Raw genomic sequence first — 22545 nt, 5'->3', positions numbered from 1 at the left:
AGGCCTGGCACAGTGGCTCACACCTCTAATCCCAGCACGTTGGGAGGCCTAGGTGGTTAAATCACGAGGTCAGCGGTTTAAGACCAGCTTGGCCAAGATTGTGAAACCCCATCTCTACTAAAAATTACCAAAAAATTCGCCGGGTGCAGTAGCATGTGCTGGTAATCCCAGCTCCTCGGGAGACTGAGGCAGGAAAATTGCTTGAACCCGGGCGGTGGAGGTTGTAGTGAGCCGAGATAAAAAGAAAGAAACAAATGAGTTCTAAGAGTGAATACCCAGAGTGAAGGTGCCAAAGGGGCCAGGCAGGCAGAAGCCAAGAGGCTTTCTATGAACTAGTTTAGAAAGATTCAGAAGGTCACTTCTACCACACCCTGTTGGCCAAGCAAATCACCAAGGCCAGCTCACGTTGAAGGTGAGGGAAATTGGACTCCACCTCTCAATGTAAGGGGAGTGAAGGAATTAATGGTTGTCCCTGAAAACAGTCAGCCACACCCCACATGTCTCTGTCTTGCACAGAAACTAAGACGGATGTTCTCACAAATGATCTCAGTTTTATACTGCATCTAATCAGACTGTTTGCAACAATAAAATTGAAAAGACCGTACTCTCACTGCAGCTGTCAAAGAGAGGGAATTCTGCCTTTGTTCATTCCCGAGACACTTATGCTAATTATGAGCACTTGAAAGTTTGGGGCCAAGATCTGAAATGTGGTTAGTGTCATAAGCAATAAGTAAATAACTCAGTTTTGTGACGGAACTGGAGCAAAGGATGAAGGTTCAGATTTTATTAACCTTCAACACTAGGCTCATGGGTGATCCCTAAATCAGCCTCTTGAGGTGGGTCCCAGAAATCAGCATTTTGCACATATCGGGTAATTTGTATTCGTGGTATTGAATCTCCTAATTAGAATGACTTCCAGTCCTGTTGATTAACATAAAGTGTAATGATGATATGAATGACAATAAACATCTTGTCATTTATCTAGCACTTAAGCACTTTTCAAAGTACTTTTCACTGCGTATTTCATTCTGTTTTCACAATAATTTCCCAACTCCCTCTGGCATCTTTGTTCCATGACATCACATTGGCCCTGGCTTTGCCTGTAGATTTCCTCCAATTCACCAATTTGATTTTGACTCTGAGATTTCTTCTCCAATATGCTATTAAGTCTCTTTCAAAAGTCTCCTAAATTCCACCTGCTTCATCTGCAAGTCCACCCTGATTTGAGTGAGGTGAAAGGAGCTCACTTTTCCCTTGAGCCCTTCACTAACCAGCTAAGAAATAAGCCCATGAATGGCTTGGGAAGTAGCAGAGGGCCTGAAGCGAACCCTAGACAGAGAGTCAGGAGGTCTGGGAGCCAGCCCAGCACTCTCCTCTCTTGACCTTGGTGTTCCCATCTGTAAAACGAGGCTGTGGATCACCACTGTTGGTCTCAAAGCGCTTTGGAGGTGGCTCTGACTATCCCTCGGGGTGGATGGTGTGGACAGTGGGGAGGAGGGCTTGGGATGCAGTGATCCCAGGGGATTCTTCTCCCTACCTTCTTTCCCCCACAGCAGCTTGTCTTTTATTCTGAATTCCCACATAAAACGATGGCAGAATTTTCAGATAATAATGAAAAGTGCTTCTCCTGGATCATAGGACCTTGAGGTTTCCTTTCAGTTCTAACCCTTCAAAATAGTGGTAATCATTTCCACTAGTCCAGTGCCAACCACATACCAGGCCCTGGGTGAAGCACATCATGCCCACTGTCACACTTCATTCTCTCCATTTAATGGATGGCAAAACTGAGCCTCACCAAGATAAAGTGCGTTGTGAGAGGCCACCCAGCTGGTTACCTCGTGGAACTCGAATTCACTGCTGGGTAGACTGGTCTGGCTTAATCATGACACAGTGAGACCTTCCAGGCTGCCTGCCACTAGCACAGGCTATGACACAGGCCAGGAGCTCTGGCCACGGCTCTTCCCATTTCAGCCCTGGAACAGTTTACACAGTGCCTGGGGGTTCTGGACTCTCCCTTTGGCCCTCCCTACAAGGTATGGGGAGAAGGGAAGAGGTGGAGTGAGCTTGCAAAGGTGCGTGAAGGTGCCATGAAACCTCAGGGCTTGGGTTAAGGCCCACAGGGCAGGGCTATGGGTCGGGGATAGGGCTCCTGTCTGTCCACTTGACATATGTATTGAAGTGTTGTGATGTGTCAGGTACTGCTCTAGGGCTAGAGATACGTTGCCGGACAACTCAGGCCCTACATCTACCTTCCTAGGGCCTCTATTCCAGAAGAAGAACTCAGACCATCAGCAAGAGAAATTACACAGGTAAGGGGAATTAGATGGAATATTAAATAATGACAAGTGCCAGGGTTTGAAAAAGTAAGGTGACAGGGAACAGGAAGTGATGGGACAATGGGTGGAGAGCTGGTAATTTTAGATAAAGGGCAGAGAAGGCCTCATAGGGAGAGGTAAAGGTCTGGGAGTCAGCCGGGCATGGTGGCTCACACCTGTAACCCCAGCAATTTGGGAGGCCAAGGCTTGTGAATCACTTGAGGTCAGAAGTTCAAGATCAACCTGGCCAATATGTTGAAACCCTGCCTACTAAAAATGCAAAATTAGCAGGGGGAGGGGTGGCGGGCCTCTTTTATCCCAGCTACTTGAGAGGCTGAGGCAGGTTTGCTTGAACCAGGGAGGCAGAGGTTGCAGTGAGCCGAGATCATGCCACTGCACTCACTCCAGCCTGGGCAATACAGCGAGATTCCATCTCACAACAACAACAACAACAACAACAACAAAAACAACAAAAAAAGTGAAACTCTAGGGGAGGATTCATTTTCCCTCACATCCTCTAGGTGGCAGCATCTTCCAATTCGTGGGTCAGTGCCGGTGGTTCCTCTTCCCTTCCATAGAGGAGTATTCTGCTTGGTCCATCTTAGAATGCGATTAAATTGGGGGAATCCTAGAAACAAAATATGCAGAATTTGAGGAATGTGAGTATTATATTTTTGATTTTGGCATGGATAAAAAGGTGAGTTCACATTGTAAAAATCCACCACGCTATGCTTATGACCTTTGTACTTTTCATATGTAAGTTATACTTCTATAAGTTCAAAATGACACACACTTTAAATGTTGTATTTTAATCTAAATTATAGTTTGCACTAGTTTTCCCACATTATGATGATTAGACTCTGTGTCAAAATTTTTTAAATTTTGAAATACATTAGTACAGACAAAATGCTCAGAGCCTGACGTGTAGGAAGCACTTAATAAATGTCAGCACTGTTTCGTGCGCATACTCACGATGCCTCATTTGCAATTTCCAGTCCTGCATTATCTGCAGTGGAGGAAGAACTTGGAGACACTTTCCTGGCAATCTGATGGCAGAATCCTTCTAGAATTTTGTGAGTTTTCCCAACCTTTTACAGATAACTTGCTCATACCTATTTTAACAGCAGTTCTAAAAGCAACTTACCCTAATGGGTCTTTGCAAAGCACCCACCTTGGTTCTCACAGAACTGACTTTCCTTGATGCTTCTATGTCATTAGTCGACATATCAGTTAATTAAAGTATATAAATCAATAATGAGATCAACTGGCATAAAAAGATTCTGAGGGCTGGGTGCGGTGGCTCACGCCTGTAATCCCAGCACTTTGGGAGGCCGAGGTGGGTGGATCACGAGGTCAAGAGATCCAGACCATCCTGGTCAACATGGTGAAACCCCGTCTCTACTAAAAATACAAAAAATTAGCTGGGCACGGTGGCACGTGCCTATAATCCCAGCCACTCAGGAGGCTGAGGCAGGAGAATTGCCTGAACCCAGGAGGTGGAGGTTGTGGTGAGCCAAGATTGCACCATTGCACTCCAGCCTGGGTAACAAGAGCGAAACTCCGACTCAAAAAAAAAAAAGATTCTGAGACAAACACAACTAACTCTAAGTGAGTATACAACTCTGTTCGAGGAGGGAAAAGAGCATTGAGAGGACAGGCTGTGGGCATCAGGCAGCAGGTTCTCCAGAAGGAGTGGATAGCTTGGGCCAATCTGGAAAGGAGGTTGGTTCAGAGAATTAATACTGTACCTTTCTTAAGAGCTGGAGGCTATAGAATTGATTCTTGTACAATTGTTAATGAGCTGGTGTATCTATCAGGCATTGCTGGAAGTGCTTGGTAACACTGCCTTTGAGAACCAGGAATGATCATCCAAGCCATTTGTTGTGCAGCTTCCATGTGCCAGTCCCTATGCTAGGTACCTTACAAGAATCAGCATTGCATATTTTCACAGTGGTCCTGTCAAGGAGACTGTCATCTCCCTGTTTGTATCAGTTCTTGACACATAGCACTCTAAAATTTAGTGGCTTAAAATAACTTGCAATTTTAATTTAGCTCATTATTCTATGGGTTGGCTCTTTGGCTGGGCTCAGCGGGGTGGTTTTTTCTAGTTTTATATGGGTTCAGTCATGAGCTCGGCTTCTGTGAATTGGCTTGCTGTGCGTTGGAGTCATGGGAATAACTAGCTCACTTAATCTCTTGTCCTCCTGCAAGATAGATTGGGCTTCTTCACATGGTGGCTGGGCAGGATTCTATGTTGCAGAATGGAAACTTCCAGGATCTCTCAAGACCTAGGCTTAGAATTTGGCACAATATAACTTCTGCTACAGTCAATTAGCCAAAACAAATCACAAGTCCAGCTCAGATTAAGAAGTAGATCAATAGACTCACCCTCTTTGCAAAGTCACATTGCAAAAGGCTATGGACACAGGAAAGGGAATAATCGCAACCACATTTCCAAATCATGTGTCACTCACTTTCTGGAAATACAGAAATGAAAGTTGGAGCAGTTTAAGCTAATTCATCCATCTAGGGACTCCCAGCTAATAAGCAACAGAGCTAGAATAACACATACCTGTGGGACTTCAATACCTACTATTTCCACTAAGCCAAGCTGCGTTATTAAGAAATTAGAGGGTCAGAAACAAATGAGATCATTTGAATTTTAAAATTAAAATTATTTGAGAATTCTCTGTTATTCACACAGCAGCACTATGCTTTAGGTCATCCTCACAACATTCCTATAAAGTAGAGGTGATTTTGCCAATAAGAAAATGAAGGCTCCAGAATATCAAGGTTATTGCCAACGGATCACACAGCTTAGTGCATACACAGACAAAGGATTTGAACTCATTTCTTCTTATTTCAAGTCCACTCTCCTTTTTTTTTCTTTGTTGTTGTTGTTGAGTCACCCAGGCTGGAGTGCTGTGGCGCGATCTCAGCCCACTGCAATCTCTGCCTCTCAGGTTTAAGCGATTCTTCTGCCTCAGCCTCCCAAGTAGCTGGGATTACAGGCCCCCACCACCAGGCCTGACTAATGTTTTTGTATTTTTAGTACAGACGGGGTTTCATTATGTTGGCCAGGCTGGTCTTGAACTCCTGACCTTGTGATTCACCTGAGTCAGCCTCCCAAAGTGCTGGGATTACAGGGGTGAGCCACTGTGCCCAGCCAAATGCACTCTTCCACTCTCCTTTCAACCACACTAGAGACTCTTAATCTGGGATTCAAGGCATCATATCATCCTTGAACAATTTAGAGTTTCACATGGAATTATATATATGTTACATTCAGACATTTTTCTGGAAAAGGAAATTGCTTTTATTACATTCACATGACCCCCACAAGATTAAGCATCACAATTCTGAAAAAAATGCTAACCTTCCTTCCAATATGGCAGGTGAAATTCTCCAGACGAAGTCATGTAATTGTTGTACATTCCAGAAACCTAGAACCAACTGGAGCCTTTAGATTAGCTTCAGAATATGGAAGGGCATCAAGGAGCCATGCTCATGAGCATTAGAACGTGTGACTTCATCTTGTGCTGAGATGGAATCGGGATTTGAAGGAAGGCCCTGCCAGGGCAGCTGATGACCTAATGGTTAATACAGTAACACTGCAATTTGCTCCAACACCAGAAGAGTTTCCTACCATTCAAAGACTTGAATTTCTGGATAAGGGCCCCCCAGACCCAATCCCTTTCTCCCCTTTCTTCTTTGTGCCTTAAGATGCAGCCCAGAATTGCTCAGAGTCAGCAACAGGAGTCCTGGGCCTGGACTGAGCTGCACTACTTACTCTCCTCACTGTCAGTATCTCAGCTCTCCTGGGCTCTGCAAGACCCTGTGGTGGGGCCCAGAATCTCCACTCCTTATCCCAGGCAACTTTCTCCTGCACATCTCACCTTTGGCAAGGGACGTGGGCTTGGGGAACACCCAGTCAGCCATGGTCTAGCTTGGAGAACCTGCAAATTCATCAAATGAGAGAACTAGCAGCACAGAGCTGGGGGCCAGAGAGGAAAAGTGACTACTTTCCTACACCATACCTGCTCTCTCCTTGTGCCATCAACAATTCCTGGAGGGAAGCATGGCCTCTCTCCCTGGGTGCCTGTTATGGCTTCCTCTTTTCCTCTTTAATCCAGTAACCACTTTGTTCTTCCCAATCCCTCTCAACAATTTTTTTTTTTTTGAGACATGGTTTCCTCATGTTACCCAGGGTAGTCTTGAACTCCTGGACTCAAGAAATCTGCCCTCCTCAGCCCCCCAGAGTGCTGGGATTATAGACATGAGCCACTGTACCTGGCCAGGAATCTTTAAAAAATGCAAATCTGATTATATAATGCTCCTGTGCCTAAAACATGCAATAGCTTGATGATGGCCTCCAAGCCCTGTTGTCTGGACCCTGCTTCTTTCTTTAGGCTCATTCACACTCTCCTAGTTGTGTGCTGAAATTGGCTCCTCCAAGCTCACAAGAGCCAATGGGAAATATTCAGGAATTTATTGGTAGCTGGAAATTGATCACAGTGGGGATATTTTATACTAGAAAAATCAACAAATGCTTTTTTTTTTTTTTTTCTGGAGAGCTGGTTGGTCAGTCCACCGCTGCTCCATCCTCACTGTGCTCTGTTCCCTCATAGGGCTGCTGGCACACTCTCTCCTCTTTCTTTGCTGAGTTAACTCTCTTCATTGACACCTCAACTGAATTCTTACTTCTTCCAGGAAACTTCTGTGATATATCTAAATAAGTCAAGTCTCTACCCTTTACCTTTTCTTCTTAGCCTGTATGACATTTGTAATTTAACACGTATGAGGACTGATGAGCATCTGTCTTCCCCATGGGAATGTAAACTCTCCATGGCAAGAGAGATCATGCTAGGCTTCACTCACTCTCTTTGCTCTATCACCTGGCACAATACCTGATAATGGAAACTCAACATCTGCTGAGTGAGTGAATGAATTAGAAAAATACGCACTAGACAAGGCTCTGGCTTCTGTGGCAGGACTACTTCTGCTCCCGCGTCTCCACATTCTCCTCTGCATTTTCTAGCCTCTCTTGCTGTTATGTTTGTCTTGTTACCAAATTCTGGCCAGTGGAATGGAGATGCTCTGTGTCCTTCATTTCCAGCCATGTCCTCTAGAATGCCACAAGTATCTTTCTCTTCCCTGCATGGCTGGAAGTGAAGGAATCATAAGACAGAGGCAAACCAGATTCCTGAGTCACCAATTGGAGAAGAGCTGCCCAAATGAGTCATCTGACTCTCCTTGAATTGAGAAGGGAGGGAGACTTATATTTTTATTAAGTTAATCTCTCAGGTTTCGAGTTAATTTGTTACTGCAGCAGAATCAGGTTTACCTTGATCTAAAACACCATCCCGGTTGTCACTAACTCCTACCCTTTGGGCTGGTCACAATGTCTCTGAACCTCGGTTTCCTTATTGATAAAATAAAAGGATTCCACAGGTGATAACTGAAATCCTTGCAATGTTAAAATTCAGTTATTCTTCTGATATATTTCCCTGCATAGCACCATGTGCAGATACCACAGATGTTTGCTAAATAAGAGAACCTCCTATTTCTGAAATCCTTTTCTCCAGATGAAAGCATTTTAGTGCCTTAGAAGTTCAGAGTGATTACTCAGAATATTTAAACATCTAACATGCACAATATTGATCAAAATAACAAGGGAGACATTTCATGAAGAGGCTGGGGAACCTTCAAAGATCCATCCCTCAGCCTCGTAGATGCTTCCTAAGCATCTTGCTCTGTCTGCCCTTAGAAATGTGGCCTCAGCACTTTCAATTATTTGCGGGTCTCAGCCTCTAACTGTCTTAACTGATCTGCTCAGCTGACTCTGTCAACCGCCTTTCCCAATAGGCATAGTCTCATTTTTCAAAGGAACCTAGTGATGCCTTTTTTTCAGTGGGTTGTCATTAAAGGCCACTATCTGCATCTCAGTAACCAAGAAGCCAATGTCGCATCTTTGATGAGATGTCTGAGGGTGGCTGGTTGGGTAGCAAAGGTAGCTCAGAGTCCTCACGGCTCAACTGGGCTTCAGATCCCCTGGGGTCTATTCCTCGCTCTGCCATAGGTTTATTGTGTGTGAAAGAGGCAAAGCCAAGCTCTTCTTCTTGGGCTGGGCTCCGTCTTCCTGTTATAAACGAAGGCCATTGCAGCTGCTGTCAGCTCAGTAACCATAGTAACAATGGACCACGTGACAGCTGTCTGATCCCCATCAGACATCTTCTGATATTAAGTGGTCTTTATCCTTCCCCTTTAACCCCACCCCAAATCCTGTTATGAGTAGTGGCACTGAGGGTCTCCCAGGGCAGCTGTTTGAGCATGGGAGACCTGGAGCTGCCAGCATTAATTAAACCTCTATTTCCCCAAAACATTTTGCATGGCCAGGCCCCAGAGCCAAGAAAACCTCCCAGGGCAGCACTTACGTGAGAGACTGCTAAACCTGTCACAGTGATTCAGCTCCAGTTTGCAACAAATGGGGCTCAGTAGGAAAATGGGCCTGCATACAGCAGGCACACAATACACACTTGTGGAAAAGTCAGCTTACTAAAATGGAGCTCATATCACAAATGGAATTCCTTCAAATCATTGGAAATTCTACATGAGAGGATCATGTGAATTATTCCACAGTTATTGAGTGCCTGCTATATGTACTCATGGGTGATGACATGGAGGCTATGAAGATGTTAGCTTGCTGAAGGGATCTCAAGTCCATGGGGTGGCCAAGGCTCACGGGCACATTGGGAAGTATGTAGAGAAGAGTCTGGAGGGCTTCACAGGGACCATATCACAAAGAGATCTGGATAAAGGTTGAGTCTTCTGTGTTTATCCTTGGAGATCCTTTGAGAGCTGTTACTCATGTGAATGATGACATGATCAGCTTTGTATTTTCAACACTCCCTTTTGGTGCCCCTGAAGGAAAGAACTAGAGGAAGACTATTGTTTTGACCAAATAATTAGTGTTCTAGAACTTCTGAATCCAGGCCTTAAGACAACTGACAGCTTCTGCTTCCTTCCTCTTAGAACCTAGCCACCATGCTGTGAGCAACTCCAGCATCATGGAGAGGTGACATAGAGGAGAACCAAAATGCACGAGTTGACAGCCCCATTGTGACCACAGTGGCAGCCAGCACCTACTACTCAGCATGTGAGTGCCTCAGTGCGCCATCCTGGACGTTCCAGGCCAGCTGAACCCCCAGATGACTGCAGTCCCAGAAGACAACATGTTGAGCAGGAAAACCACCCAACTGAGCCCAGCCAACCCACAAAATCATGACAAGTAACAAAACAACTGATCTAAACCAGTAAATCATGGGTGGGTTTTTAATGCAAGTGTAGATAGCTGAAAAACTGGAGGATGGGTCGGATCCCAGGTGGTGGTCTGAGTTGTAGCTCAGAAGAAAAGGTCTGGCTGGAGAGGCCGTAGATTTAGGAGACTTTGGCTTCATAGAAATGTGAAAGCTCTATTGTGGATGAAATCACCTACACCCCTTTTCACACATGTCCGGCATGCCTAGAGCACAGGTGACCCACAGCAAATGTTTGCTGAATTAAATCCAACATTCCACATAATGAAAAATACTAAAGAGTCACGTTTTCTTGAGCGAAGACAGTCCTCCGCATTCCTGGAATGCCGATTTCCCCTTGCTCTAAGCATACTTTCATGCTCACCCTCTCTGCAACAAATGTGTACTCCTAGCTGCTGCATTTGATCTCCTTTATCCTCCTGAGACAAATTCTTTTGAGTGTGGACTTGGAATCTGAAAACATAAGCTTGGGTTCAGAGTGATGATTTTTCTACCTGTGCACCCCTCTTCTGAGCCTCAGCTTCCTCGTCTATGTATAAAGATAAGAATACCTGCTGATTGAATTAGGTAACAAAGGTGAACTCTTGGGTAACCCTCAGGGGATGCAGCTGCGCTGCTCACCTTCAGCAGGGGATGCAGCTGCGCTGTTCATCTTCAGCAGGACACAGGTGCAGCTTCAACCCAAACACCCCGTGGGTTCCCTCTACCCGTGGCCTGTGCCTCTTCGCTGTAAGAACCATCTCCCAGGTTGGGGAGCTGGGAAATCTCCAGTTTTGAGTTTGAAAAGCTCTCAAAGGACTCATTTGACAGGCACCTTGGCCAGCAGCTGGGGGAAAAGGAGAGTGAGCAAGGGCTAGTAGTCTGGGAAAGTGACTCCTAGAGTCACAGACCGGGTCGGTGCCCAGGTTTGTCCTCGAACACAGCGTGACCTCCGCAAGCTCCAGCACTTCCTGGGCCGAATTGTCTCCTTTTGTACACAAAGCATTAAGACTGGCCTGAAGCAACCCAAGGCTCCTTCCACCTGGAAGGCTCCCGCTCCCGGTGGGGTGGGGGTCAGGTCACGTGTTGGTGGGAAGGAGGGTGCCAGTTGACGCGGCTCCGGGTCCAGCCTCCTCTGACGTCCTCGCAGCCGTCCTCCCTCCCTCCGTCCCCGCCCCTCTGGCGGCGGGAGAGCTGCTGGCTCGCCCGGATCCCGGGAGCTGCCTGGAGGCGGGCCCGGCCCCGGGAAGGTGCGCAGCGGCGGGACCCAGCCCCGCGCTGGAAGCAGGCACCATGGTGCTGTCGGTGCCTGTGATCGCGCTGGGCGCCACGCTGGGCACGGCCACCAGCATCCTCGCGCTGTGTGGGGTCACCTGCCTGTGTCGGCACATGCACCCCAAGAAGGGGCTGCTGCCGCGGGACCAGGACCCCGACCCGGAGAAGGCGAAGCCCGGCGTGCTCCAGTCGGCACAACAGGTGAGCGGGGGTGGGTGGGCTGCGCGCGTGCCCTCCCGGGGCGAGGGGCGAGGCAGGGTCGCCGGGCAGCTGCAGAGGGGGAAATGGGGTGGGAGGCGGGCGTGGATCTTAGCGCGACAAAGCTTGGCGGTGAGAGGGGACAGCAGAGGCGCTGGAGGACAGGCCAAGGAGTCAAAAAGGTAGGGGGATGGGAGAAGCTGGGGGATGGGGGAGACGTGGAGGAGAATTAGGGAGGGGGTACTTGTGGGGACTGAGAGAAGAATGGGGGCCAACGGAGAGCTAAAGGGAGGGGATAGGAAAGGGGACTTGGATAAGAATTAGAGCTGGGAGGGGTAAGAGGAGAGGGAGGTTGGGAGGGCAATCACCAGGGTTATAGAAAACCCTGAGAGGAACTAGAGAATGCGGAGCTTGCAGAATTGGGAAGAGGACTGGGGTCTGTGAGAGGGAGGGTGGTGGTGGTTGTGGAGCCAGGGCAGGGCAAGCTCTGGCAGAGCTGAGAAGAGGGAATGCCTAGAAAGCCAGAGGGCAGGTGGCCTCTGTCCTGCAGGAGCTGGGGAGCTAGGGGGTCTGGAGGGCGGAATCCCAGAGGAGCCTGAAGTGTCCTCCCCACACCCCCCAGCAGCTCTGAGCTCCAGCAGGTCAGAGGGGGTTGCTATGGCCTCCCCCAATATGTGTCTGCAGATATCCCTGGAGACAAGAGAGCTTTTATCCCATGCATTTGCTCACAGCCAGAGACCCTTCGTGCAGGAAACAGGCGTGTTCCCATTGTAAAGAGCAGCAGAAGGGGTCTGGGGAAGCGGTTTGGAAGGATTTCCCTGCATAGGCTGTGACCTCCAGGGTGCACTTCTGCAGCGTGCAGAATGTTCTCTAGAGAACCAAGGGGCAGAGTCTTGCTAGAGTGATTTGAGGAAGGCTGGCCCTGGGGCAGGGGCATGACTTAAAGGCTCTCCTAAAGGCCCTCTAGATCCCTTATAGACCATGTCGTTCCAGGAGTGACGCTAAAATGCTGTGGCTCCATCTTCGTTTTTCCAATTGATAACTCAAAAGCTCAGAGGACACAGTTGCGTGGGGCCCATGTCAGTCACTGTACAGGGAGAGTGGAGAGGAAATGGCTGCTGTGCTTGAGGCACTTATGGTCCAGGAAAAGTGACATTGACACTGCCTAACAGGAACAGGCTGCACAGCAGGATGTGGGACTGGGACGATCTGGAAATGGGAATAGTGGACTCTCCACTGGCCAGAGGTTGGAGGCCCTTCTCCAGAAGCTGTGGCCGGCCGCCTCTCAACCTCCTCTTCTGTCCAACATACTTGAGGAACAGCCACTCTCCTGCCTTTCAGTGATGTCTCTCCAAGCACCATCCCCTCCCCTTCCCAGAGAGAACCACTGGGAAAGTAGTTGGTGTAAGTGACCTCTAGGGTCTCTTCCAACTGTTTGTCTTATTGATGACCAGTAGTCCACAGAACGGCTAATCATCTGTTAAAGACAAACCAGGTTGTGTCTCTTCCCTGCTTCAAATCCTCTACAACTTCTCACTGAGCTTGGAAGAGGTCACAGCAAACCATGACATAGCACACACTGTGTGCCAGGTGCACTGTTCAGAGTGCTTTACACTAATGCGTTTCACCACCCAGTGAGGGAGCCACAGAATGATCCTAACTTAAAGATGAGGAAACTGAGGCTCAGAGAAGGTAAGCGACCTGCCTACAGCTGCACAGCTAGAGAAGTTGTAGAGCCAGCCTCTGGCTGAGCTAGTCTGATTCTGGAGGCCACGCTATTAGCCACTACTCTCCATCCCTCACCTTCTTTGACATGGCAGGTGTCTGCCTCTCCAGCCAAGCTCATGTCAGTTTCTTCCTTCAGCAGCAGTCTTGGCCTCTGGATTTACGAACATGCTTTAAGGACACCAAGCTCTTTCCTGCCCTTTCATTTTTCTCTGGCCTTTCATACAAATAGCTCCTTCTCATCCTTCAGATCTTTTTCTGTTTAAAGTCTCAGGGAGGATTTTGCCTACTGACACATGAAACAAAACACCCCCTTCCTGTTCTCCTCTCCCATACTGTTCCTTTCAAATCCCTTTATGGCACTCTTCACACTAGGAAGCAATCTTCCATATTCACTTACTGGTGTAATATTTATTCCCAGCACCTACTCAGTGCCTGAAAACTAGTAGGTACCCGATAAGAAATTGTGGATGAATAAAGTCATCTCAGGGGACATCGGGGGGTGGGGAGATTATTGTCTTCAAATGTGGGTGCATGTACTATGTCTTTGTAACCAAGTGCCAGCTCAGTAGGGGCGAAATAAGTATTTGTTGATGTGTGATACCTGCCCATCCACATTCCCTTACCTGGCTCCCTCAGTGACAAGGACTTGGGCAAGTTGGGGCTGAATCTATAGGCATGAATCTGTTGAAGCTGAGATCTCACCATGCCTTGATTGCCATTGTTCTCAGATTTGTTCAGCCACTGGCCCAGATGAAGTAAACAGAGAAAAGGCAACCAACTGACATTTCAACGCAAGTAAAGAAGGTGGTGTTAGGGGTGGCAGACAGACAGGAGGGTGATGTGTGTGGCACCTGCTGACAAGGAGGGCAAGAGCAGGGAAGCTCTCTGAGGATGTTCCTTAAGGAAAGAAGGTATGGGGGCTGGAGAACAGGGGTCTGGGTGACTGTAATCCCAACAGAGGTTTCCAAGGCTTAATAGCCAGAGTGTAACTCACTAGTTGTGACTGCTGGAAAAATTCTTTGGGTTTGGAGGCCATTCCTAGAAATCCGATTTCTGACCCTGAATGGCTGGATGAAGTTGAAGTTTCTAGTCATTTTGAAAAGAACTTGGAGTTTTCCCAGGGGTTTTGTTTGTTTATTTTTTTTGAGACAGAGTCCGACTCCATTACCCAGGCTAGAGTGCAATGGTGTGATCATGGCTCAATGAAGCCTTGACTTCCGGGGCTCAGGTGATCCTCCCACCTCAGCCACCCGAGTAGCTGGGAATACAGACACAGGCCACCATGCCTGGCTAATTTTTTTGTATGTTTTGTAGAGAGAGGGGTCTCACCATTACCTAGGCTGGTCTTGAACTCCTGGGCTCAAACAAGTTGCCTGCCTCAGCCTCTCAAACTGTTAGGGTTACAGGTGTGAACCACTGAGCTTGGCCCCCAGGTGTTCTTAATCAGGTTCCGCAAGCCTCCCCCCAAGGGGTCTGTAGATAGCATTTAAAGGTTGTGGTCTTGGATAGGAAAAAAATTACATCATTATTTTCACTTACCTCTAACTGACACCATATTTTCTGTAAGTAGGAGTAGCAAGAGAAACCACAATGTTTTTTCCATACCTGTGACTTTGTTCCCAAGGGAAATACAGATAGCTTGGTAGCACATTATAGCTCCTGCAGATGGTTCAATTAGATTTACGCTTATCTCGCATTCTAAATTATGGTAGTTATTAAATCTCCTGCTAGACTCTGTTATTTAATGAATCAATAAAGCAGCAAACATATAGCTACTTCACAATTTGGTTTTACTAGATAGTCCTTTGTAGCCCGGAGTCTTTTATTTTCTGCTTTTCCCAACAATTCAGAGGAAGTGTCCCTAGACAGCCCTCGGCCATTGATTGCCTCTTACGCCTCCAGCTGCCTTCAAGTTACAGTTCTTTGCTTTACTGAAATCCACATTCTGGACCCTTTATCCTGCCTTCCTAGACAGTGCCTTGATCTCACTCTTGTGCAGCCCTTCCAGGCATGCAAGGAATTCAGTCTTACTGTGCTGCCCACTCCTGGCCTGGCTGGTCACCTGGGACCTCTCTGTCATCAGCCTAGCTCTAGAAGCTTAGTCATGAGGCAGTAACCTGGCAGCTTGAGCAAGGAGACAGAGCAGGGGGGCAAAGCGAGCATGACAGTTTCTCCCTCACCGTTACTTCTGAATCTATTAGTGAGTGGCAGCCAGACCCATGGGTTCCTGCCTCTGAATTTCCTCATCACGCTTGTTCACACAGGCTGCCACTCAGCCCACTTTTGGGTCCTTTCGTAGGAAGTCTTCCTTTTGCCCAACCTAAAGAACTTGGGAGCGAGTAGGGAGAACCGCTCTTTTCCCTCACCCCATGCCTCAGTCCTATACCCCTACCACTTGGCAGCCACCCGTGTCCTGTTTTCAGAAAACCTTCCTTTGCGTGGCCTAGTTTTCTCCCCACACATCACCTACCTTGCTGTGTATTGAAGTGAATCTTCAAATGCCAGAGAGGTCCCCTGGGTGACCCCGGTGCTATCTCTTTGAAGCTAACACGTGGCCAAAGGCTTTATTGAAATTACTTGGCCTTCAGCAGGAGTTGCCACACATTTTTTTAAGACAGAGTCTCGCTCTGTTGCCCAGGCTGGAGTGCCGTGGCATGATCTCAGCTCATTGCAACCTCTGCCTCCTAGGCTAAAGTGATTCTCCTGCTTCAGCATCCTGAGTAGCTGGGATTATAGGCGTGTGCCATGATGCCTGGCTAATTTTTTTGTATTTTTAGTAGAGGTGGGGTTTTGCCATCTTGGCTAGGCTGGTCTAAAATTCCTGAGCTTATGTGATCTGCCCACCTTGGCCTCCCAAAATGCTGGGGTTCTAAGTGTGAGTCACTGCTTCTGGTCCCCAGGCCTGTTCCATCCACACCCTCAGCCTCCCTCTGTCACATGTGACCAAACTCTACAATCCCATCCTCTTTCCAGCAGAGTCAGGATCACTAAAGTGGCTTTCAGTGGAACCTTAGTAGATTAGCTCTAGAGTTTTACAAAATAATATAAATAAGTGCTGAATTTCTCCCTTCCTTCCTTCCTTCCTTCCTTCCTTCCTTCCTTCCTTCCTTCCTTCCTTCCTTCCTTCCTTCCTTCTTTTCTTCCTTCCTTCCTTCCTTTTTTTTGACAGAGTCTTGCTCTGTCATCCAGAATGGAGCGCAGTGGTGGGATCTTAGCTCACTGCAACCTTTCCCTCCTGGGTTCAAGCAATTCTCCTGCCTCAGCCTCCCAAGTAGCTGGGATTACAGGTACCCACCATCATGCCTGGATAATTTTTTGTGTTTTTAGTAGAGATGGGGTTTCGCCATGTTGGCCAGGCTAGTCTTGAACTCCTGACCTCAGGTGATCCACCCACCTCGGCCTCCCAAAGTGCTGAGATTACAGATGTGAGCCACCGTGCCTGGCCTGAATTTTGTCAAACAATATACGTATAGTGGAGTCTTCTCAAGATAGAGAATTTTTCCTTCATTCTCCTTGTATTCTAGACAATGTCTGGTATGATGCTGAACACACGGCAATGTTTTGAATCAAATCATTACCTTGCAACCTAACACTGAATAAAAGAGGGAAGACACAAAGGAGTACATACTGCCTGGGCTCCCCTGACACAGGCTTTGAAACCAGCGCAGTTTATTTATGGTGTTACCCTGGGGGACAGGAAATGACTGCAGTGGGTGGGAGAGCTTCTGGGCTTTTGTTCATGCTCTGCCTCCTGACGTGGGTGCTAGTTACAGGGGTGTGTTTACTTTGTGAAGATGCATCCAGCTCTTCATTTATGATTTATGTACTTTATGCAGTTATACGTCAGTAAGGTTTTTATTAAAAAGTGTCATATTGTGACATATTTGTGAACATTAATTGAGTACCAGCCCAGTATTTTTATTAACAGGAGGACTTCAGGGCTATATTCAAGAGATGTGAGCCCCCTTTTTCTTTCTTTTCTTTTTTTTTTTAAACTGCTTCCTCAGCACTGTTTGCTTTCTGCTGTTTCTCCCGTGGCCACCTCTTGTGTGCTACATAAAGGATTCCCCCTTGGGATTGGGACTTTAAGACCATCACTGTGACCCTGTTAGTCCTTCCACCTCTTCTCCTCTTCCTTAGTCCTCTAGAGCAACACCTTCTGTGATCGGTGTTAATTCATACATGTGAGAGCGAGGATGGACATATGCTACATTTCATTAGTTCATTCATCAAAGATTAATGAGCACATGCTAGGCCTTGGGATATGGCAATGGAAAGATAGACATATGCTGTTCTTGATAAATGGGAAGACAGACAATAAAACAAGCAATTGCCATGATGGGGGAAGCACAGGGAAACCTGGGAACCCTGGGTGGGGGGTATTATTTCTGCCTTCAGCCTAAAGTAGAACTTTATCCAGTGTGGGCTGGTTATTCTACTAAGGTCTCCCCAGTACCTTAATGAGCACAGGATGCCCACAAATTGCTAACCCCACTCCTGGAACTGATTCAACTCTGGAAGGCTGTAAGGTCTGACTTCCATGGATTCTCAGACTTTTAAAGGACTAATTTTCTAGCTTACTATTAGCTGATCTCCTGACTGGTGAAATCACCCATTCATATAAACCACCATCACAACAACAAAGTATTTCCATAGAGTAATAAATAACAGTGATAGACTAGCTAACATTTATCAAGTTCTTTAAATGTGCCAGTCACTGTTCTAAGCATTTTAACTGTACTAAAATGTTTTTTGAGACAGAATCTCACTTTACCACCCAGACTAGAGTGCCATGGCATGGTCATGGCTCACTGCTGCCTCGATCTTCTGGGCTCAACTGATTCTCCCACCTCAGCCTCCCCAGTAGCTGGGAATACAGTCATGTGCCACCATGCCTGACTAATTTCTTTTAGATTTATTTTTGTTTAGAGAGGGAAGGATGTTGGGGGCTCCACACAGGCTCATTGTCCACATTATTCTATGTTGCCCAGGCTGGTCTTGCACTCCTGGGCTCAAGCCATCCTCCTGGCTTGGCCTCCCAAAGTGCTAGAATTACAGGTGTGATCCACTGTGCCTGGCCATAACCATATTAATTTTAACTATCACAATAGCTCTATGAAATGTGCATAGTTATTATTTTTCATTTTACAGAAGAAATGTGAAACACAGAAAGCTTAAGTAATATATTCAGTGGGTGAGCTGGGAATAAAGTTTACAAAATTTGGCTTTAGAGCCCACACTTTTGACTGCTAGGCTGGAGATTAGCAGAAAAAAAGTAGTCAAAATTGTATCTGAGCCATTGTGTTTCCCCAGATAATGGCATGTAAGTGTCTATAAAACGTATCTTCACGGGTCAACTCCAGAAACCTTTCCCAATGCTTTCGATTGCTTTGCTGCCGCCATCACACTTCAGGCATTGGGTGCAGCCCAGGGCCCTCCAGAGAGATTTTACACAGTAAACATGTTTGGGCTGGTTGCTTAGCAACATGGAAGACAGTATGAATTTTTCATCAAGAAATTCGCATATTTCGAGGAGATGAGCATATACCCGCTGGAAATACTAGGTTCTTCAAAGCACTCACATGTGGGCTCCTAAGCCCGTGCCCCTCAGTCTTTTTCCAGTGGCAGGTCTGACCTGTCCCATCTCCCTTCCTCCCCTAGTTCCTTCTTTTGGCACAGTTTGTAGATAATTCAGATACGTGGCTCTTCTCTTCACGGAATTGGCGATTCACTAGCACCTTTTGTTAACTCCAGCAGAAGACAGTGCTGCATCCTTTTTGGATTTTTAGATACTGGCCAAGTTATGAGGAGGTACCTGGGGCATAGGAAGAGGGATAGAGAGACCATTGGATCATGACGAAGGAAACACCTGAAAGACAAACCAGAGGTTGGTTCCAAGTCTTTGCAATTTTGAATAGTGCTGCAATAAACATACGTGTGCATGTGTCTTTACAGTAGAATGATTTTATAATCTGTTGAGTATACGCCCAAAAGCACAGTGGCTGGCAAGTTTTTAACAAACATTTGCTGTCTGTATTGAATGCCCATTAAAATGAGTCCAGATGGGCAACCCGTAAAAACATTTTATTGTTCATAAGTCTCATGAGAAAAAAATGGAGTGTGCATGCAGCCATCCTGGCTGCCCTGTTCTTCCAGCAAGTTTGCACCTGCTGCTCTGTCCATCAAATATGTTATTATTGTCATCTTTCCCATTCTGTTCCCCCAAACTTTAGCCCCTCTTGGGTCCCACTCTCATTCACCCCGATACCTGGGCCCTGCAAACCCCATCTAATGGAGGCAGTATTTGCCGTATTTCAATATTTCCTTATGCATCAATACTGTCAGGCCAGTGCAATGGCTGGAGGAGCCTTGCCCCTCTCCAGAGCCAGTTGCTGCCCACACAACGAACCTTCAGGAGAGTTCAGTAAGTCCCAATTCATTAGATAAAGGGTGCAGATCTTTATGTTATAGAAAAGTCCTGGGATATTTTTTTACCCAGTGCTTAAGAATGTTGCAATGATATTTGGGGAAGTTGATTGGGGCTTTGGAGTGGACTTGGAATGCATTATAATTTCTCCCATTAAAATAATGGAGTACCAGTGCCTGCTTTCTGAAATTTACTAATCAGCATGTTTCTAGGAACAGATCAGAGTCAAATAATGAGGGGGAGTTGCATATATGAATATGAATGAAAATAAGAGTAAAGGGGAGAGGGGTCCTGTGAGAATTCTGCAAAATTGAATCAGTCCATCTGGCATAGACCCTAGAGTATTTTGACATATTTCATTGACTCTTTTTCTTACCCCCACCTCCACTCATTAAGTCTAAGACATGCTTTTCCCTTATAGAAAATCGAGCAGGACTTAGCACATAGCAAGGGGAAGCGAGGAGACATGTCAAATGACGGAATACATTGATGAATGGATGGGTAGACAAATGAGGAGGCAGGGATCTGTGGGGCTGCCACCTCTGCTTGTAGCCAAAATAAAAACTGCAGGCTCAGAGAGGCAGGGGAGGGTGCTGAGTTCACTGAAGCATCTCTCTGCTTGCCTTCAGTGGCATATCAAGAAATCAAGACAAGCAGGGAGTATGTGGCAACTTCACTTTTTACAGATTTCTCTCCCTTTGATGCTCTGTTCCTCTGGCTAATGTCAGAGAGAGTTTTTAAAATCTTCAGTTGCAAGGCCAATGAGGTAATACCCAAGGAGACGTTTTATGTGGAAGAGCATTATAAACCACACAGGTTGGACTCGCTGGTAAGAATGGCACGATGAAAAGGCTGTAGGTTTATTGAGGCAGGATTGCAAAGATTTTGCTTTTCAAATAGAATTAAGAAGCCTGTTTTAGAAAAGATCGTGTTTGAAGATGAAGATAAGGTTGAGGAAAAGCAGTTTGGTAGGGCAACTGGAAGAGTTGATTGAAACAGCTGCAAGTCTAGAATATCTTCTGTTAGCTTCAAGCTTATTCTGCATTTTTGAATCCCCCTGCACCCCGCTTCTCAGAGCATATTGCCGAGCATCTTAAAATACACTTTCATTTCCAGCAGAGTCACTTCCCATAGAAGGAAGGGGAAGCTATCAAAGAGAAATACAGTGAATGCAGTGATGTGGCATGAAGAGAAAATCTCCATATGATTTGGAGGGCTTCGCTGCACATTCTTTGCAAGTGCGCCATCTAATGATCTCGTCTCTTACTAGCAAATGGAACAGATTCTTTAAGTGGCAACATGACTATCACCCTTTGTACAACAGCCTCCATACAAGACACCTAGAGACAAAGAACAGAAAGAAATGAACACGAGATTAGGTGCCTCCTAATCCCACCATGCTGTAGCCTTGCACTGGAATTAATTTTAGGTAACAATCTTTGAGACCACTCAAAAGAAAAAATTAACTCACAATGAAAACATTCGTTTTTATAATCAAGATGCTGAGCTAAAATGGGAATTGCATGAGACTTAAAAACCTGAATTTGAATTCAGAATCCACCATTTCCTAGCCAGATCACCATGGCCATTCTGAATCCCTGTTTTCTCATTTATGAAACAGACATTCTACAAGGTTCTCTAAGGTCATATGGAAGAGTGAATGAGATGACACTTATGAAAGCACCCAATAGATTCAGCACCTGCCATTGCTCAAAGGATATTTTTAAGAATCTGTGAATTGCTGGGAGCAGCAGCTCACACCTGTAATCCCAGCACTTTTGGATGCTGAGGCGGGTGGATCATGAGTTCAAGAGATTGAGACCATCCTGAGCAACATGGTGAAACCCTGTCTCTGCTAAAAATACAAAATTTAGCTGGTGGTGCATGCCTATAATCCCAGCTACTTGGAGGTTGAGTCAGGAGAGTCACTTGAACCAGGCAGTCAGAGGTTGCAGTGAGCTGAGATCCTTCCATTGCACTTCAGCCTGGTGACAGTGAGACTCTGTCTCAAAAAAAAAAAAAAAAAAATCTGTGAATTGTTTTATTATTTATCCTTTACCAAAGCAATGACTTGTCTAGTCACCCTGCGGGAAAGAAAAAATTCATTAAGAGTATTCCAGATGTGATAAATGAAATGTGTCTGCTAGAATGAAAAGGAGAACATGAACATTCCACTTCTAGAATGATTATTCCTTCAATAAATATGTCTTGCATACCTGCTATGGGCATGGCACTGAATTAGCCCTCAGGGCAGTGCAGTGACAAGGCAGAACCCATCTCTGACCTCATGCAATTAATATTCTAGAGGGAGAGATGTTCATCGCACAGTCATATACATAAATATGTATTTACAATGGTGGTGTAATGAGGGAGCTCAGAGGATCTCCCAGGGTAGTGACAAATGATTCGTGCTCTGATCCTCAACATCTCTGGAGACCCCTTTCATTTTTGTATATTTAATTATTTGTAAAGCATAGAAATATTTATATAGAATGTGTATTGCTGTATGAATACCTCATGCACATAATAAAGCATGCACAAAGACAGACCTTTGAAAACAATAAGATAAAAATAAATTATAAAATGAAATCCTGTTTTCTTTCTCCATACCCCAAATGGACTATCTTGCACACCTCTGTGGCATACAGATAGTGGCATTTACTAGGTAAAGACACTGGGGATGAGGGTTTAAAATATTCTAGGGACAGGCATGTTAAGGCCCTGTGCAAAAAAAAGAACTGTCACTTAAGAGGACTGAAAGAAGGTCAAAGTGGGCAGAGCATGGAGAGCACAGGAAGGAGTGAGGAGAAGTAAGGGATAGGTGAGGCCAGGGAGGGCCACACAGGGCCTTCTGGGCCACTGCAAGTATTTGGGTTTTAGTCTAAGAACAATGGAAGCTACTGAAAGGTCTCAGGCCAGATATGACATGGTTGGATTTGGGTTGTGAAAAGATCATTCTGGCTGCTGTGTGGAGAACAGATTAGATGGGATGGCAGCAGAAATGGGGATACAAGGGGGAGGTTATGGAGAAAGACAATGATGGCTTGGGCCAAGTGGCAGCAGCGGTTTGGAGAGGTGATTGGGAAGCAGACTGGCTTTGTCAATGGGCTGGGTGCAGGCTCAGGAAGAGAGAGGAGTTAAGAGACAACACCTGAGTTTTCCACTTATCCTACTCGATGGTGGCATTTAGTGCAACAAGGAACACTCAGAAAAGATGAGGTCATGACTATAAGTCCTGTGTCCACTTTAATGTAGGAGGAGTGGGAGGAGTCTTGGAGGCGTCTCCATGAAGAGGCCTGTTGTGCCT

General features: G+C 46.2%; 1 protein-coding gene and 2 long non-coding RNA genes across 3 annotated transcripts in view; 2 read left to right on the top strand and 1 right to left on the bottom strand.

The window, feature by feature from the left end:
• Positions 1 to 2256: 2256 nt before the first annotated feature.
• LOC118145494 (uncharacterized) lies at positions 2257 to 9251 on the bottom strand. Its single transcript, XR_004730635.3, has 3 exons — positions 8750 to 9251; positions 5692 to 5905; positions 2257 to 2943 (listed from the first exon to the last, which is right to left on the bottom strand). It is a non-coding gene; the product is annotated as an uncharacterized LOC118145494 (long non-coding RNA).
• A 1526-nt stretch (positions 9252 to 10777) lies between these two features.
• The window catches only part of SYT13 (synaptotagmin 13), a 47203-nt gene continuing 35435 nt past the window's right edge, over positions 10778 to 22545 (top strand). Inside the window, exon 1 of the mRNA XM_009007983.4 lies at positions 10778 to 11086. Coding sequence (XP_009006231.3) covers positions 10904 to 11086 — 183 coding nt within the window. The 5' untranslated portion in view covers positions 10778 to 10903. The remainder of the gene's footprint in view (positions 11087 to 22545) is intronic.
• On the top strand, positions 18365 to 21827 carry LOC144578002 (uncharacterized). Its single transcript, XR_013522932.1, has 2 exons — positions 18365 to 18698; positions 20355 to 21827. It is a non-coding gene; the product is annotated as an uncharacterized LOC144578002 (long non-coding RNA).

This window comes from Callithrix jacchus, chromosome 10 (genome assembly GCF_049354715.1).
Source record: "Callithrix jacchus isolate 240 chromosome 10, calJac240_pri, whole genome shotgun sequence".
In the NCBI taxonomy this organism is placed as follows: Eukaryota; Metazoa; Chordata; class Mammalia; order Primates; family Cebidae; genus Callithrix; species Callithrix jacchus.
Note: the sequence above shows the minus strand (reverse complement) of the source record. Positions and strands in the feature narration are given on the sequence as shown.